Below are 17,660 nucleotides of genomic sequence, written 5' to 3'. Positions count from 1 at the left end.
TGTGTTGCCATGACAACTGTTCACATGCTTTAAAATTCCTGAAGAGTTGTGAAGTACAGCAAGGATTTACCCCTCAGGGTTTCCCGCAGAAAATGTGTTAGTTAAGGTGGTGAGGTGGGGTTTGCCTGTACTAAATTTAACAATTATTTATTAAACACTTAATATTAAATTTAAATTGTTAAAAACAATTTATCCAATTTAATTTATAAATAACCAGCTTTTCAAAATAACTTTTGCAATGTGCAATTGCAACAAACTATACAAATATTTAAAAATCTTTCCAAGACCGGCCCGACACATTAACTGTATGAGCCCGAGCCCGATTTAAACCCGACCATTTTTTTAATACGTGGGTCGTAATAACTAACGTTCTCAACTTTCTACTGCCCGCAAAAATTATATATATATTAGGGCTGTCAAAAGATTAATCGTGATTAATCACATCCAAAATAAAAGTTTGTGTTTGCATAATATATGTGTGTTTACTGTGTATAATTATTATGTATAACATAACACACAAATACACACACATGCATGTATATAATTAAGAAATATTTGCATTTATATACTTTATATACATTTATATAATTTATATTATATATAAATATAACACATTTTTCTTAAATATATACATGATTGTGTGTGTTTTTATATATATAAATAATTATACACAGTACACATACATAAATTATTATTTTGGATGCGATTAATCACGATTAATCTTTTGACAGCCCTTATATATATATATATATATATATATATATATATATATATATATATATATATATATATATATATATATATATATATATATATATATATATACACTATATAAATATATATTTTTCCGAGGATAGCGGCAGGAAATATCGGGCTTGGGCAGAGAATCTAAGCTCTATACAGAACAGAGTAACACGGCGGATATCGCTCATATAAATTCTTTTTGACGACGTAGTAAAGGTGGCAGGGGTGTGTTGCTTAGGCGTGTGTGTGAGAGTATTCACTCGTTCACACACACACACACACACACACACACACACACACACACACACACACACACACACACACACACACACTCATTCAATTTTCCACTGACTCACTCGCTCACTGATTCACTCACTCGCTCAGTGACAATATCAATCTCTTGCTTAGTGACTCACTCATTTAGTGATTCATTCGCTCACTGACTCATTCATTCACTCATTATGCTCTCTCACAGATTCATTCATTAACTGATTCACTCACTTTGTTGTTTGCTCACTCACGCACTCTCAGATTCATTCACTCGCACGCTCGCTCACTCGCTCGCTCGCTCGCTCACTCACTCACTCACTCACTCACTCACTCACTCACTCACTCACTCACTCACTCACTCACTCACTCACTCACTCACTCACTCACTCACTCATCCTGTGACTCAGTCACTCAGTTCACTTTTGTAGCAAAGTTACATAGCTATACTTTATATAGCTTGGTTTGTTTATGACTATGAATCATTATCAGTGTCTTAGTTCCAACCATATTTCTTTCCTTCCTCTTTGGTCTAATGCCGAATTAATTGAAGAAGGGGATGACCCCAGTGGTTTTCCCAATATTGCGCTTTTGCTCAATGAGCAAGCAGAATGCTTGATATAGTGCAGGAAAGGCCATGTTTGTGTAAGTGCTTCTCTAATGTATTCTGAACAGACAGATCGGCCATCTGCTTTATTGTCTGAAAAATCTATAAACAGTAAAGCAAATCCTCATAATAACACGTTTTATTTGAACTTGTCTTGTTTATTATACTTTCGTACACTCAGTTAAATAGTTTCATTAGTTCATAACATACTGTGTTCTCTAGATGTCACTAAAGCAGCGAGTTGAGTCTGAGCACATCTGGAGCTCTGACATACTGCCGGTAATGATCGAACACTGATGTGTGCTAATAACCATAGAGATACTTCTCTTTTTATACTCCTCATGTATTCACATCTGCTGGTGTCTATTCTTATCTTTGGACCCGTTGACTGTCTTTCTCATCTGTGTATTCTGGGTCATATCTGTAGGTGAATTGTCGCCATAGCAGCGGCTTGAGAGCCGATTATAATCATGCATGTCACCACAAACACGTCTGATCAAAAAGACACTGATTACGTCTCTCTCTCTCTCTCTCTCCACCCCCCTTACTCTTCTCTTCACCATCTGTCCCTCTCCTTATGGTACTCTTGTTAAAACCTGCCTATTTGACGCTGCATCATCAAGAAAAGTGTATTGAATTCAGCTGAAAACAAATATTGTGCAGAAACGTCTAATTCCAGGGTAAAAGTAAGTGGCTTTAGTGAAAGGATTAGAAAGAGGCAGGTTGGTCTATTGACAGGAGGTCTGTAGTATCTGCAGAAAGTTATCAGTAAGTTTTCCCATTCATCATCACCGTGACCTGACGGTACTGTATATTACAGGGTATATAATGGAAACTGAAATAGATCGTCTTATTCGGCAATGGTCCATTAAATTGATCAAAATGAAGAGACACGATGGCTTTATATGAATATCTTTATATTATATAACTTTGCAGCACTTTGACCATTTATTATAACAGTGTTACACTGTTAAAACCTCAAGAAACTCACGTACAGTACATGCTATTAATCTGGCTTTTTTTATTCTCTAGCTACAGTATGTCTATTTATTTATTCAATTTATTTATTTATTTTGTTTATTTTTTGTTGGGTTATCTGAGTTTGGATTGATTTTTATATGTATGACTCAAGTATGTCCATTTATATGATGTAAATTAATGTGTAAAATAGTATACATGTTACACATTTTATTTACATGTCAGTTATAGTGTATTTATTTAAATAAATATTTCCATCATGCTACATAAAAACCCTTGAAAATTCAGTTATGATTTTGTTTCATTTAAAAAAATTATCTTTAATAAATCAATTAATTTCACATTAGTTTGTGTCAGAAGTCCAGCATCATTGAGTTGTTTTACATGTTCTCATAAGTTTCCATTTTGCCACATTGACAGTAGGCACATGTGTATCCACGTGAATCAGATCAATTCCTGCCTTCCAGTGTTATCAATTTGTACATGCAGTTACAGTTTCAAAAGAGGCATTCAGGCTTGATAAATCTGTGGGTGCAATTTAATATATAAGCATTAACATCAGCATGTATTTAGTGCATGTATGAAGGAAGGCTCCAATATTGCATTCTCAACAACACCCTCTAAAACGCTGTTTTTTATTTTCTTCGTGAGGAAAGCCTTAAGGTTTTACTTCACATTACAGAATTAATTTGTTCATTAATGTTTTATTAATTCATTGATTATTCATGATTTGCTCATTAATTCATGTTTGTCATTGATTCATTCTCTCTCTCTCTCTCTCTCTCTCTCTCTCTCTCTCTCTCTCTCTCTCTCTCTCTCTCTCTCTCTCTCCCTCTCTCCCTCTCTCCCTCCTGTTATCAGTAGTGGTTTCGCTGACATCAATTTGAACCCTGTTCTCATGTTAGTCTGTTAAGATTAAAAAGCATCAAATCCTGCTGGCACGATTGACATGGGGTGTTTAGGGATGCGGGAAGGAGGGATGAATGGAAAAGGGCGGGAGCTGGGTGAATCAGCATCACAGTAGTTTGAAAGTCTGTTAGTGTAAATCATCTAAAAGTATGGATTTATGTAGATGTAGTAAATACTGTAATATGTCAGAGTAAGTTTACTAAGCTATGTTTGAAATTATATTTGTGTGTTTATACTTGTGTTTGTGTTGTTTGTGTGGGTGAGCGTCTGCTTTTGGCAAGCTCGTTGCAATGTGGGATTAGTAGGCAACGCTAAATTGTGGGGAGAAATTGGATCAGATTACAGTGAATTTTGGCACCGGATTATCTTCAATCCCTTAATTGTATCCAAGAAGCCTGAATGAGGTTTTTTGGGCATTGAGAGAGAGAAGACACTGAAAATGAGAAGTTGCAAACTTTAGAAGACGCAGGTTCTGCATCCTGGATCTCCTGTTTTTGTCCTACATGTTAAATGTGAGACCGTTTTCATCTCACCTAGTATATATATCTCTATATCGCATGTCACATCTTCTGCTCCATGGGTTGTGGTTTGGGCTGTGGTCCTGCTGATTTCGTGGCTTTTACCAGAAGCTTCTTTGCTTCCTTCCACTGGCACCACGCTGTTCAGCAGAATTAACTAATTGCCTCAGGGTTTTTTTGTACAAGCTTGAGAGATTTAAAAGAGGAAAGTTGGGGCTTTTTAAACTAAATCTCTGCTCATCATGTTGGGTTCAAACTGTCATTCCTCTGGGAGCTCAAGCAGAAGCCCCTGGGGATACAGGCACATGTAAATAAAGTTCTCAAACTTACTCATCTTCTCAAAATTTCCATACCAAAATCTCTGACAATGTTACCACTATTTCTAGTTTCTAACAGAACGCATCTTTTGATTATTATGCTGTGGAGCTGATATGTTGGGTCTTTGTGCAGTGTCTTAACTTAGCAACCAATTTTACTGGATGCCTTCCAAAGCACAATGCAGCTTCAAGTAGAGCAGGGATGGGCAACTATGCTCCTGGAGGGCAACTGTCCTGCAGAGTTTAAAGTGCCCCTATTATGCTATTTTAAAGTTTCCTAATGTTGTTTTGGAGTCTCCTATAACAAGTTTACATGCATTTAAGATAAAAACAAACAAACTGTAAACTGTTTAGTTTTCTCATAATATACGTTTGAACATCACCACATGTTCAATGATTCTCAAACGACTCATCAGATGAATCAATCTTTCTAAATCCCTCCTTTCCGCAAGCTCCTCTGCTCTGATTGGCCAGACAGCTCAGTCTGTTGTGATTGGTTTACCGCGTACAGCGCGCATGTCGAAAACAAAAATGGCCATTGCCATAACAACGTCAGCTGTCCTGAGGCTTCCTACATCGTGAACTAAACACAGTAACAAACAATGACGTCGATTTTACCATATCAATGCGAGCGCGAGTCCGATGATGAAACATTGGAAGAACTATTCACTCAACCCGAACCTCCATCACAAGGACAACTTGAGCAGGACGTTTCTCAGTGATACACTACTCAGTTTGAGGTACTTTATGAGATGTTGCAACTGTAATTCTTCACCATCAGCATTAACAAGTGCATGTCCATCAACAAACCAATTATTTTACTTGTACTTATTTATTTACAGAGTATTTTTCTAATTTATTACGGTGAACGTGGAAACTGTATCAATAACATACATCAATAACAGTGCATACATTAGCCGAGCTCTAGCGTGGCTGATGTAACATAAACGTTGGTAAAACAAATCTTGCTCCATGCATTATCTTTCCTCAAAGTAGTGAGAACGACAGACAGTTATAGGTAATAGTGGCCCACAACTGATTAGACAGTGATAACGTGAGTTAGCCAGTTAGCAGGAGACCAACACAATATAAAACTCAAAACTAAGTATTTTAAACACCGTCTTAAAATAATCCTGCATTGAACTCCCGAGATTTGAGAAGCAGTCGTCAGTAAAATAAAGGTAACACAGCAAAAGTTTAGGATTGTACTGCTGTGGTATCATGGTGAAGATGAATTTGAACCACTGATTCTTCACATGCTCGTCCTTGGGCACAGGAATCAGCCGGTGGTTTGAGGTTCAAGTTTTCCCTGGTGTCTGTGTATAATGAGTGGGTGGGCAATATACTAATGTTTCGTCTTGACGTCATAACGAAATGGCTTATGACTCGTTTGAAAAATGATTAATTTAATTTCATTGACTCAGTCTGCTCTTACTTTTGAAAGACAATAACTTTATATACGGTGCACTTTCAGATTTAAAACTTTGCAGGATGTTTTCATTCACTTAGAGCTATGTTACACACTACATGAAAGGTAATTTTCAAAAATCCATAATAGGGGCCCTTTAACTCTATCCCCATTCAAACACCTAAAAAATAATCTATCCTAAGTCTTGCAAATTACAACCAGATGTGTTTGATTATAGGGATGGAACTAAACTCTGGAACTAAAGGACATCCTTAAGTTGCCCATCCCTGAACTAGATGCTTTCAGGGTCTCAACTAGAATCCACCTAATGTTTAGTAGAGCATACAAGAGAGGTCCAAAGCTGTTTTAATGAGGTTTAAGGTGGTCCCTAAACAACATGTGCTCACATGCTAATTGTATTTTCATGCTAACACAACAACTCTTCAACATTTTTCATAGGTGGGCTATGAGAATGCAGGCACAGTGGAGTTCCTGGTGGACAAACTTGGAAAGCACTACTTCATCGAGGTGAACTCCCGCCTACAGGTGGAACATACGGTTACCGAGGAGATCACTGAGTGAGTGAGAAACTAAACAATTGCATTTATAAGATGCACTCGAAATAGACTCACAGAGATGTGGAGAGGCTCTTATTTTAAGAGTTATAGCTTGTATGAGGTAGTTTCCAAAACGTTAACTTGGCATATGTTGAAAGTTAAATGAATAGCAAATCAAAACACATCATAGATTTGTGTTTGCATGTAAATACTTTCTAAAGTATAAATAATTTCTCTGATTCTGTATGTCTGGAGGATATTACATTTGCCATTATATTCTATCCAGATGCTTTCTTATTAAAGCAACTTCTAAGAAAGCACGAACATCATGCACCCTGCAATTACTTAAACAGTCAAACACTGAAGTGCAAATATACAAATTCTACAGTAATTGCATTCACACACTGCGGTAGCACTCATAGCTCACTAGACAAACCAGCTGAAACCAGCTTCTGATAGCTAAATTTACATGGTTTCATGCTGGTCCAAGCTTCTCCTTTATTGATTAACTGGACTGCCAGCTGGTTGACCTGCTTTCAACCTGGTAGCACAGTGCTTTTCAACCAGTCGACCTCAACAAATTGTAAGGGGCCTCACGATAAAAGAAAAAGAAAAAAAGAAACCTTAACAAATAAGCACAAAAAACAACAAAATAAAAATATAGATATATTTCTTATTTTTATTCATTATTGGATAATAGGAGTAGTTTATTAAAATAAGTTTTAAAAAAACATATTAGGGCTGGGAGCTTTCAAATGTTGTGGACAAAAAGTCAGAATTTGACCATTTGGGGCAAACTGATTTGAATGGGTAGGTTACTTTGGACCAGCAATAAACCAGCTACCATGTCCCAGAAGCCATTTGGACCAGCTTAAGATGGTATGACCTGTTTTTTTTTCACTGGCAAGGAAACAAATCTAGTAATACTTGTACTACTGTATATATAGTAGAACTGGTGAAAACAGTCTGAAAGTAAATGATGAGTTGACTGCTGTTATTTGAAGTATGTGCCCCATTAGTTCCAGAATTAGTGCGTTGGCCAGAATAATAACAGTGTGTGCGAACATGCAGCATGCATGCAAATTTGCCTTGATACGTTTGTGTGAGTGTGTTGGCAGTCTGTCAATGTATAGTGTCTAGAAAAAAAAATGCGTGTGCTGCCCCACCTTGAGAAGTTGGTCAAGGGGAGAAAGGGATGATAGGAAGAGGGAATGAGAGAGAACATGTGTTAGGAACAGCATGTGTGTGAGAGAGAGAGGAAGGAAAAGGAGAGAGATGTTATAAATAGCTCTCACCTCCCCTGATAACCTATGAGCTGCTCCATAATGACATAGAGATGAGTCTGATCTCATCACATACACACACACACACACACACACACACACACACACACACACACACACACACACACACACACACACACACACACACTGACAAGCATGCAGACATTAACGCACTGATGAGTCAAATGATTGATAGCGCTCCTTTCATTCTTCCTCTACACACACACACACACACAAACACATCTTTGTGTTTTCCAGCACAAGTTCTTTGCCACAGAAATGGAGACTCATACATTATAGATATCAGAGTTGTCAAGTGTAGCTGACAGTCCTGCTCTGAATTGGCTCTCATTGCATGTGCTGCCATCTTAGATTTGCAAAGGATTTGTTAAAATATATTATGAGAATTAGTATGTCTTATGGATATTATACTGCCTCTTTTAAATGGGAAAATATACATGGTTTGCAATGCAGTCATATTTGTATAATTTGCCTCTTAAAACGTGTGTGTATATGTGTGTGTGTGCGTGCGTGCGTGTTTTTGTGTGTGTGTGAAAGATTAGTAATATTTTTCATTTGATACACCAATGTCATCCATTCGGTGTGGTTTCAGTTTGTGTTTGTGTTTAATATATCATAATGTGTGTGTGTTTTAATTTGATTTAAACACTGTCATTTCCTCTTCACATGCTTATAATATAAAAAAATGGAAATGTGGGTTTAGTTATATTCTCATATTGTCATAATCTCTTTTTCTACTCTTTTATCTACTTTACAGCACATACTATATTTTCTGGTTATTCTAATGTTATTTGTTGTGTATGTTAATTCTTCAGAGTTCCTGTTTTTATCTTCCTTAAAATTAGCTATAAAATGATTGTGGTTAGTGTAGACCAATATTTTGGTCTTAGAAGAATTTGAATTCATAGTGTTTGAAAACATATCAATATTTAATTTTGTAAATATCACACTTATCATCAATACCAATGTACAGACACTTCTAATTTGAATTTGTATTCGATTATCTGACTTTTGATCACAGACTTTAATGCCTTGGCAAAACTCAGCACAAGTTTGAGACACTCTCATGTTCACAAACTGAATGAGTCAGAGAATACCGGGGTATTTTCTCAGGATCAAGCTGCTGAGAAGCAGGAGACTTAAGTGGAAATCTCTATTTGCTCTACATTTAATCTCATTAATCAGTCTAGGGGAAACCATTGAAATGTCTTGTTCGTGATTAAGCATGATTAAACACATTTCCACTTAAAGGGATAGTTAATCCAAAAATGAAAATTCTGGCATCATTCATTTTACCAGTAATTGTTCCAAACCTGTATGAATTTCTTTCTTCTGTTGAACACAAAAGAAGACATTTTGAAGAATATGGATAACCAATCAGTTGGTGGGCCCCATTGACTTCCATACTATAACACATTTTGTTATCCACACTGTGGGCTCATCAACTGATGGTTACCCGTATTCTTCAATATGCATTATTTTGTGATCAGCAGAAGAAGGAAATTCATACAGGTTTGGAACAAATTAAGGGTGAGTAAATGAAGACAGAATTTTCATTTTTGGGTGAACTATCCCTTTAATTTTTTTTATTAATGTTGAAAACCAGTAATGAAAATGGTCCTGTCCAGACAGATATACGTTTAATTAAAATCAGAACGACAAACACTCCAATATGTATAAATTCTGTACAACTGAAATGATTGATTATTATTTCCTCAAATTATAGTACTGAAAATTGTCATGACAAACTAACTTGATGGTCCTAGTAGGCTTCATATTGTATTATAATGATTTTGGAGTGAAATATATGACCAAGGTTTTTGTGCTTATGTTTGTGGATGTATACAGAAATGTTGTGTGTCCAGGTGTATGTGTGTGTGTTTTCAATGTAGTCCACATATTGAGTAATGACCGTGCAACAAAGTCTCTAAATTGCCACAGTAGATCTTTATTTTGGGTTACGCTGTTAGAGACAGAGGGAGAGAGGACACAGAAACAAGGATAAACTGCAAACGAGGCTGAGAACTATATAGAAATAAGGTTGTAGAAAGGCTCAAGTCTGAAGTGAGCTAGGGTTTTGGTGATCCAGCACCAGAAAACATATTTCACCTTTCTTTCTGACACTAATACCCTTATCAATCTCTGTGAATCAGTTCACAACCTTTTCCTTCCCTTTCCTCTTCGTTCACTCTCGTTCAAGTTTTTCTTCCATTTCTTTTTTTTCCCTATCTATCCAACCACTTCTCTCTTCCATATCTCTTTAGTTTTATCCTCTCTGGCTTTTGTTTGGACTCCTCTTTCTCATTCTTCTTGTCCATCTGTATTTGTCTGTGTTTTCCCTGTTCTTTCTTATCAGTTTGTTTTTTATTGTTTCTGTCGCAGAATTGAGATAAGCAGCTGTGTATATACTGTATGCATATTCTTGTAATGTGATTGGCTGGATTAGATGAATATTCTCCTCCCCAAACATTATTTTAGAATACTTTTTTCTCCACCTCAACACAACATAATTTGCTGACTGGATATATTAGTTAAGAGGGACACTTCATTGAGATTCTTCATTATTTGTTGACACTTTCTTTGAAATGTCTGTTTGGAATTAAGGATCCTCCAGTTCATATTGATCCTTACCTTCCTTCACCCAAACTCTTGCTCTAGCATCATAAATCAAAGCACAGAAATGACCTCAGAGGTCATCCTCCTCTGACACACTTCTGTGCTGATTCATGACCAGTTTTGCCATCTCTGCTGTACAGTTAGGACAAATTAAGTTATTCTTAGATCAGGATATTAATGGAAAACCTAGTGGGATTGTATTTCCTTTAAAATCTGTTGCAGGTCTGTAGAACAGTAGCCGCTAGCTTTATGTGCTTGGGGCATTGCAAAGAAGGATTTCATTAAATATAATGGCTCCTTGTGGACGCAGCTCTGTGCTGGAGCTTTACCCTCTGCTGTTTTTATTCATCTTTTTGCCCATCTTTTTCCCTCCTGAAAACATGCTCTACTATAAACTGAGGTGTTGCTTTTTAAGCTTACACAACTGACTCTAGCATGGTGTGATCAGGGTCTTTATGGCTCTGTGTTTATTTATTTGCCATTTAGCAGACATTTGTCATCCAAGTACACTAATAGTAGAAACGGTTCCCCTTGAGCAGTCAGGTTAACAGTGCCTAGTGAAGAACAGAATAATGACAGAGCAGAATCTCAGTAAGTCCCTGGGGTGACCTTTACTTACAACTCCTCCTGCAACCTTTGTATATATGGTCCATTAGGGTGCTTTTCCTTTCTGTTCTGGGTGGTTGCTAGTAGATTCTACGATATATCAGTCGGTATATCTGCATTTTTGTGCATGGCCAGCATGAGGGTTGTAAGTGGAACTTTTGTTTTGCAAGCAATTACAACCTTGATCCATCCATCCATCCATCCATCCATCCATCCATCCATCCATCCATCCATCCATCCATCCATCCATCCATCCATCCATCCATCCATCCATCCATCCATCCATCCATCCATCCATCCATCCATCCATCCATCCATCCATCCATCCATCCATCCATCCATCCATCCATCCATCCATCCATCCATCCATCCAAAAAATGGTTACTTTTTAACAAATACCAATGGTATTGATAAAGTAGAACTGTTCTTAACTAATGAATAAAGTTAGTCGTTCTGCTAGTCGTTCTGACTAGACACATAAGAAACTTACTGACACTTGAGAGTTTACTGTTCAAGACTCTGAATTACTCAGACTGTTATTAATATGGAAATAAATAAGCTCAAACATATATATATATAAAAAAATAAAATAATATATATATATATATATATATTCAAATGTTTTAACAAATAAATTTGGCTGGGGTGAGGGAGGTTATATAGTTGCATAGAGTTTTGGTAGTGTTTGAGTTTTGTGGTCATTGAATGCGTAATGTTTCAAAGCAAACATCCTCAGTCCTTTAGTAGTGCATGATGCTGTTGTGCTGACTGTCTGAAGAGTTTTGAAAATGTATTCTGTAAAGCATATAACCAATTGTAAAAACCCCTTTACCTGTAACTTTTTACGAAGCTTGCTTTCAATCACATGTCCCAGCACAGCATATTGCAGGCATATGAAATCCAGCACAGCTACTTGAGAATGTCAACAGGCTGCGGCCTCTGCGGTCAATCAGCCGAGCCTCACAGTGCAGCTCAACGCTCGGGCCTATTCACTCTGACCTGAGGTGCAGTATGAGGCCTATAGCAGAACTCCATGCTGAGCCCCACTGAGCATCATCAAACAATGTGGATAACCTAAGCTGTGAGGAGCTGTGCCTGCTTGTATTTGATATGATTGGAATAATGAGCCTTAGGGTGGAGCTCCTTGCTGGGGCCTGCTCTGCGTGATAAGAGCTGCAAATGGGCTTTGTTGCAGAGTTGCATGCTGGGCTCTGATAAAGATACTGAAGCACTGGGTTCTCTGCACGTTTTCACTTTCTCTTCACTTTAACTGCTTGGAGTAGTGTCTTGAATAACTATCCAAATACACATTTACCAAATGTTATGCTCTCTACAGTTCAAAAGTTTGTGGTCAGAAATATATTTTTTGAAAATATTAAGAGGCTACTTTTATTCATCAAGGATTCACCAAATTAATAAAAAGGGACAGTTCATTGTTTATAGACAACAGACATTAATATTTCTACAAAATATTGATATTTCAAATGCTAGTATGTTAAACTTTCTATTCATCAAATAATCTTGTGAACACACCCTGAAGACTGTAGTAGTGACTGCTGAAAATTCAGCTTTGCCATTACAGGATTGAATTACATTTGAAGACTTCAGATGCAAAACCTGCTAAACGCCACCACCGTCAAAAATGAGAAAACGATATTGAGCGCATGCTCTCCGCACATAGCATACGTTCATTAAATACTTTCCCTTCAAACCAGTTAAATCCCAGCCTCAGCCCATTCAGAAATACCGGTTCGCTAGCAAAAGCCTCTTAAGTTCACAGAACCAATCAGAAGACACAAATCAAATCATGATTTCAAGATGAATGATGGCGTGCATATGAGCCGGCTTTCAATTATCGAGCTATACGTTTTTATCCCGTTTAAAAATAATTTTTAACTAAACAAGATTAACTGCTTTACTTTACTTACTGGAAACTTTTTGTGGATGTTTATGGTTGTCTTTTCTTTTCATTGTAAGTTATATTGTAGTACAGCATAATAATAGTGCCAAAAAGTGTTTTTGTGCTTCAGTAGAAAGCAAAAACATCTAACTAACATCTGTTGAAAGGAGTTCACAAGATCATCGTCTCAAATGTACATATTTGATTGGTGATAGAGAAATGCCTCGGTTACGACTGTAACCTTGGTTCCCTGACGAGGGAACGAGACGCTGTGCCGATTGACGCTAAGGGAACGCTTCGAGTGATGACGTCTTGAAGCACATGTAAAATCAGTCCAATGGTGTGACGGAACGTCAGAGACGGGTGACGCCATGAACCAGGAAACTATAAAGCCTGCCCAAAACAGAGCCGCGCTTGCTTCGTAAAAGTCTGAAGTAGTCGCTGACAGGCACGTAGGAGATATGACAAGGCGACACAGCGTCTATTAAACATTGTATACATTTTAAAATATTGCTGATTACTTACAAATCACTAAATGGTTTAGCTCCGCAGTACTTGAGCGAGCTCTTAACGCATTATAGTCCTTCACGTCTATTGCGATCTCAAAATTCCGGCCAGTTGATAATACCTAGAATATCAAAATCGACTGCTGGCGGTAGATCCTTTTCCTATTTTCATATTCTTCCTACCATTGTCCGGGAAACAGACACACTCTGTCAGTTCAAAGCCAGATTAAAGACACCTCTCTTTGACCTAGCATTCACATAATACATTATAGACTTCTATAATTCAATGTTAGGCTGCATAGATTAGGTCAGCCGGAACTGGGAACACTTCCCATAAATCCTGATGTACTCGTTACATCATAAGAAGAATGGCATCTACGCTAATTTTAGTGTCTGTTTATCCCGAGGTTTTCCCGCAGCCTGCCGGATTCAGGCCGTATCCAGATCTGACGAAGGACCTTCGCCTGGACCCGATGACAACGCAGTGCTGAAGTGCCAATTAGCCTCTCCTTATGGAGGATCCCTTTACCACTCTACAGATAAAGTGTTGTCGTGATAATTTCGGTTTTGCGTATCTACCCCGAAGTGATAAAATTCTGTCTAAAAATGTTTAAGGCCAGACAAGTAGTTTAAGGCTTGGTTTGTAGGGAATTACAAACCTGCGCACATATATTCAAATGCGCATAACTATATCATTAATTCTTAATGCGCACGTGAGCGCCATCAGTGTTTCTCACAGGTTCGCGTTTAAAGTCTGTTTAGAGAGAACGGTGTCGTCTTAGCGGTCTCTAATTTAATAACTAATGATCGTTGTGACGAAAGTGAATCAATCAAAACTATCTTTAGATGGAAAAATATCTTTATTCAAGAACCGCTATAAAGCCAAAACAATCTCGGTTACCTTCAATTATCCGTTTATCACTGTAAAGCTGCTTTAAAACAATCTACATTGTTAAAAGCGCTATATAAATGAAGATGACTTGACTTGACTAGGATGGTCACAACTTCAGTTAAGAGACCTGTCTCTATGAGCTGGGCCCCCTCAGATACCAAGCCCACAGGTTCCACAGTTCTGGACAGGGGTGAACAATCGAGCCCCCTGCTTGGGACAGAAGGTCCCTCCTGACGGGTAACTCCAGCAGAGGCCCGTCGAGGATAGACACTAGATCGGGGAACCATACTCAGCCCGGCCAACGCGGGGCTATAAGTAGGTGAACCCGGTCCCTATGAACTCTCTCCAGAACTCCTGGGAGTAGAGCGGTCGGTGGAAAAGCATACAAACGTAGCCTCAGTCCGAGAGGAGCTGGATGCGTGAGGGAGAACAAAAGAGAGGGCAGTGAGATGTCTCTCGAGATGTAAACAGATCCACTTGTGCCTGGCCGAACACCCTCCATATCTGCTGCTCCACCTCGGGGTGGAGCCTCCATTCCCCGGGCCGCAGCCCCTGTCTCGACATGATGTCTGCTCCTATATTTTGGGCCCCAGGGACGTAAGCTGCTTTGAGTGTCAGTAGCTTCCCTTGGCACCACAGGAGGATTTGGTGCGCCAGTTTGCAGAGTGAACGTGAGCGCAAACCCCCCTGGTGATTTATTTAGGTGACCACCGATGTCTTGTCTGTGCGGACAAGCACATGATGACCCCTGAGATCTGCGAGGAAATTCTTTAGAGCAAGAAATACAGCCAATATATCTAGACGGTTGATGTGCCATGAGAGATGATAGTCACTCCACAGACCCTTCTTGGATCGCACTCCAGCCCGTGAGAGAGGTATCTGTCGTTAGCATCTTGCGACGACAAGAAGCTCCCAACACGGGACCCTGGGACAGGAACCAAGGTTTCTTCCACATAACCAGGGCACCTACAGTAAGCATCGCCGCGTCACCCTGATAATGCGCAAGGGGTTGCCCCTCAGGGAAAACCCTTTGGTCCTGAGCCACCACTGCAGAGGTCTCATGTACAACAGTCCAAAATGTATCGCGTTGGATGCTGCTGCTATCAGACCCAACAGTTTCTGAAACTGTTTGACAGTGAGTGGCTGGCCTAGCTTTATTCTTTTCACAGCCAAAATTATTTACTCTATGCGTGCCAGTGAAAGGCGTGCCTGCATCGACATTGAGTCCCAAACCACACCTAGAAAAGTGGTCCTCTGTAGTCAAGAAAGCACACTCTTTTTGGCGTTTAGCTGTAACCCCAACTCTTTCATGTGGGGGAGAACAACATCTCGATAACTAACCGCCAACTGATGTGACTGAGCCAGAATCAACCAATCGTCGATGTAGTTCATGATGCGAATACCCTGCAGGCGCAGAGGCACCAGAGCTGGATGTACGGATTTCGTGAAAGTGCTGGGTGAAAGTGCTAGGCCGAACGGAAGAACTCGATATTAGTAAGCTTTGCTGCTTCCAAACCCTGAGAGAAAGCACTGGATCTATCAGGTGAAGGCAGAGATAAGGCTGGGCCCATCTCTAACCCCGCTAATAAATCCCTTTGCGAACGCCATGACTGTGATCGCCACTGTGCCTCGGCAGCAGTGATACCAGAGCCCTGGGGAACGCGAGCCTGAGCGTCCTCGCGAAAGAACGCCAGGCGGGATCGGAGTGTCCGCAAAGGAAGCACATCACGGTGCTCACAACCAGCACCCTCGAACGCTGACTCCTCACCCAAACAAGCTACACAAAGAATGTGTGTTTATTTGTTCTAAATGTACCTTAAATTAATACTTTTCAAGTTTGTAATACTCTAATCATTATGGGCATGGATAAATATGGATGCTCTATGCAAATGTATGTTTATTATTGAAACCATAGTCAACATAGAGCAAGAAGACAGACTTGTTTCAAAGGTCATATATGTTTTTCAAAGAACTTGTTCATGTCTATTAGACACATGAAGAAAGAACAAAGAAATACCAGGTTCCCATTACTTCTCTTTCTTTGCACTGAGGAATTTACTAAAACAATCATGTTTAGATTTTTGCATGACATGGCAGCTCTTCTGAAAATGCTAGATGTACATTTATCATTTATTATTACATTAGTTTGTCTCTCTCTGTGCCCATTTTGATGAAGCTAAATTCTCAATAAAACTGTTTTCATTGGTATATTTTACTGTTTCTGTTGTCAAACAACTGAATGAATATGAAATAGTGACTGAAACGCGACCCATTAAGACATAACCAGCTCTCCCTTCCAAGATGTTAATCTGCACAAAAATCCTGATAATCGAGCTGACGTCTGATGAAATTAAATACACATAAGATAAAGACATTATCTGTGCTGTGATTTTGGCTATACTTGCATGTAAAATTAGAGAAGCAACATAATATCTGTGTTTAACTGAATTAAAATGCTGTTTCTCTCTGCCACGAGAGACGCAGAGAGAAAGGTGCGCGCGCGTGCTGGGAGAGCAGTAGGCTACCAGCGATTCTCAGAAACTAAATACGGTTTGGACGCTTTTTTGAAGGGAAAAAAAATCGCTAAAGGGGTCTGCAATGTCGCTAAGTTGGCAACACTGTGTATCTCCATTTCTCCAACTAGGGGTTGGGCCATGGGTCAAAAAGAAAATGCGCGCTGCGTTAATCGCGCGTTAAAATAAATGAGTGCCGTTAATATGATTTTGCGTTAACGCGATATTAACACGTTAACTTTGACAGCACTAATATATATATATATATATAATATATATATATATATATATACATACATATATATATATATATATATATGCTGATTTAAAGACAAAACAACACCAAACAGACAAGGACAGTTTCACAATGAGTGCTACTGAAGACACAGAAGCTGGTGTGGCTCTGTTTTGGGCAGGCTTTATAGTTTCCTGGTTCATGACGTCACCCGCCTCTGACGTTCCATCACACCATTGGACTGATTTTGCATGTGCTTCAAGACGTCATCACGCGAAGCACTCCCTTAGCGTCAATCGACACAGATAGTAGTAATGTAGTTCACTTGAAAGGGACTCATTTGTTTTATGTAATGTTACTCCAATGTTTGTTTATTTCCAGGTTTAAATGAACAAAATCACAGATTTCCAATGTGATTTCAGACTTTTAGGTCCCACTGTTAGTTATGTCTACATGTTGAACTTGCGTAGGAGAAAATATTTCCCTATAAATGAACAGCTATCTGTAACTGTTCTTTTTCTTGTCCAAGAGTATTCAGTTTTTTTTCTTTCTTGATCTCATAACAGTTATTTGCTATTGCTTCTGCTCTCTCTCTCTCTCTCTCTCTCTCTCTCTCTCTCTCTCTCTCTCTCTCTCTCTCTCTCTCTCTCTCTCTGTCTCTCTCTCTCTCTCTCTCTCTCTCTCTCTCTCTCTCTCTCTCTCTCTCTCTCTCTCTCTCTCTCTCTCTCTGTCTCTGCTGGCCTCATTGTCTCTTTCATGTTGTATTTATTACTTGAGATTTTT

At 38.8% G+C, this 17,660-nt stretch overlaps 1 protein-coding gene across 3 annotated transcripts in view; it reads left to right on the top strand.

The window, feature by feature from the left end:
* Window positions 1-17,660, top strand: part of pcxb (pyruvate carboxylase b) — a 237,790-nt gene that overhangs the window by 27,367 nt on the left and 192,763 nt on the right. For all 3 annotated transcript variants that reach the window (XM_079588533.1, XM_079588534.1, XM_079588535.1), the window contains exon 8: window positions 6,208-6,326. In XM_079588533.1, the coding sequence (XP_079444659.1) occupies window positions 6,208-6,326 (119 nt within the window). The remainder of the gene's footprint in view (window positions 1-6,207; window positions 6,327-17,660) is intronic.

The sequence above is a fragment of the Phoxinus phoxinus genome (assembly GCF_949152265.1).
Source record: "Phoxinus phoxinus genome assembly, chromosome: 2".
NCBI lineage: Eukaryota > Metazoa > Chordata > Actinopteri > Cypriniformes > Leuciscidae > Phoxinus > Phoxinus phoxinus.
Note: the sequence above shows the minus strand (reverse complement) of the source record. Positions and strands in the feature narration are given on the sequence as shown.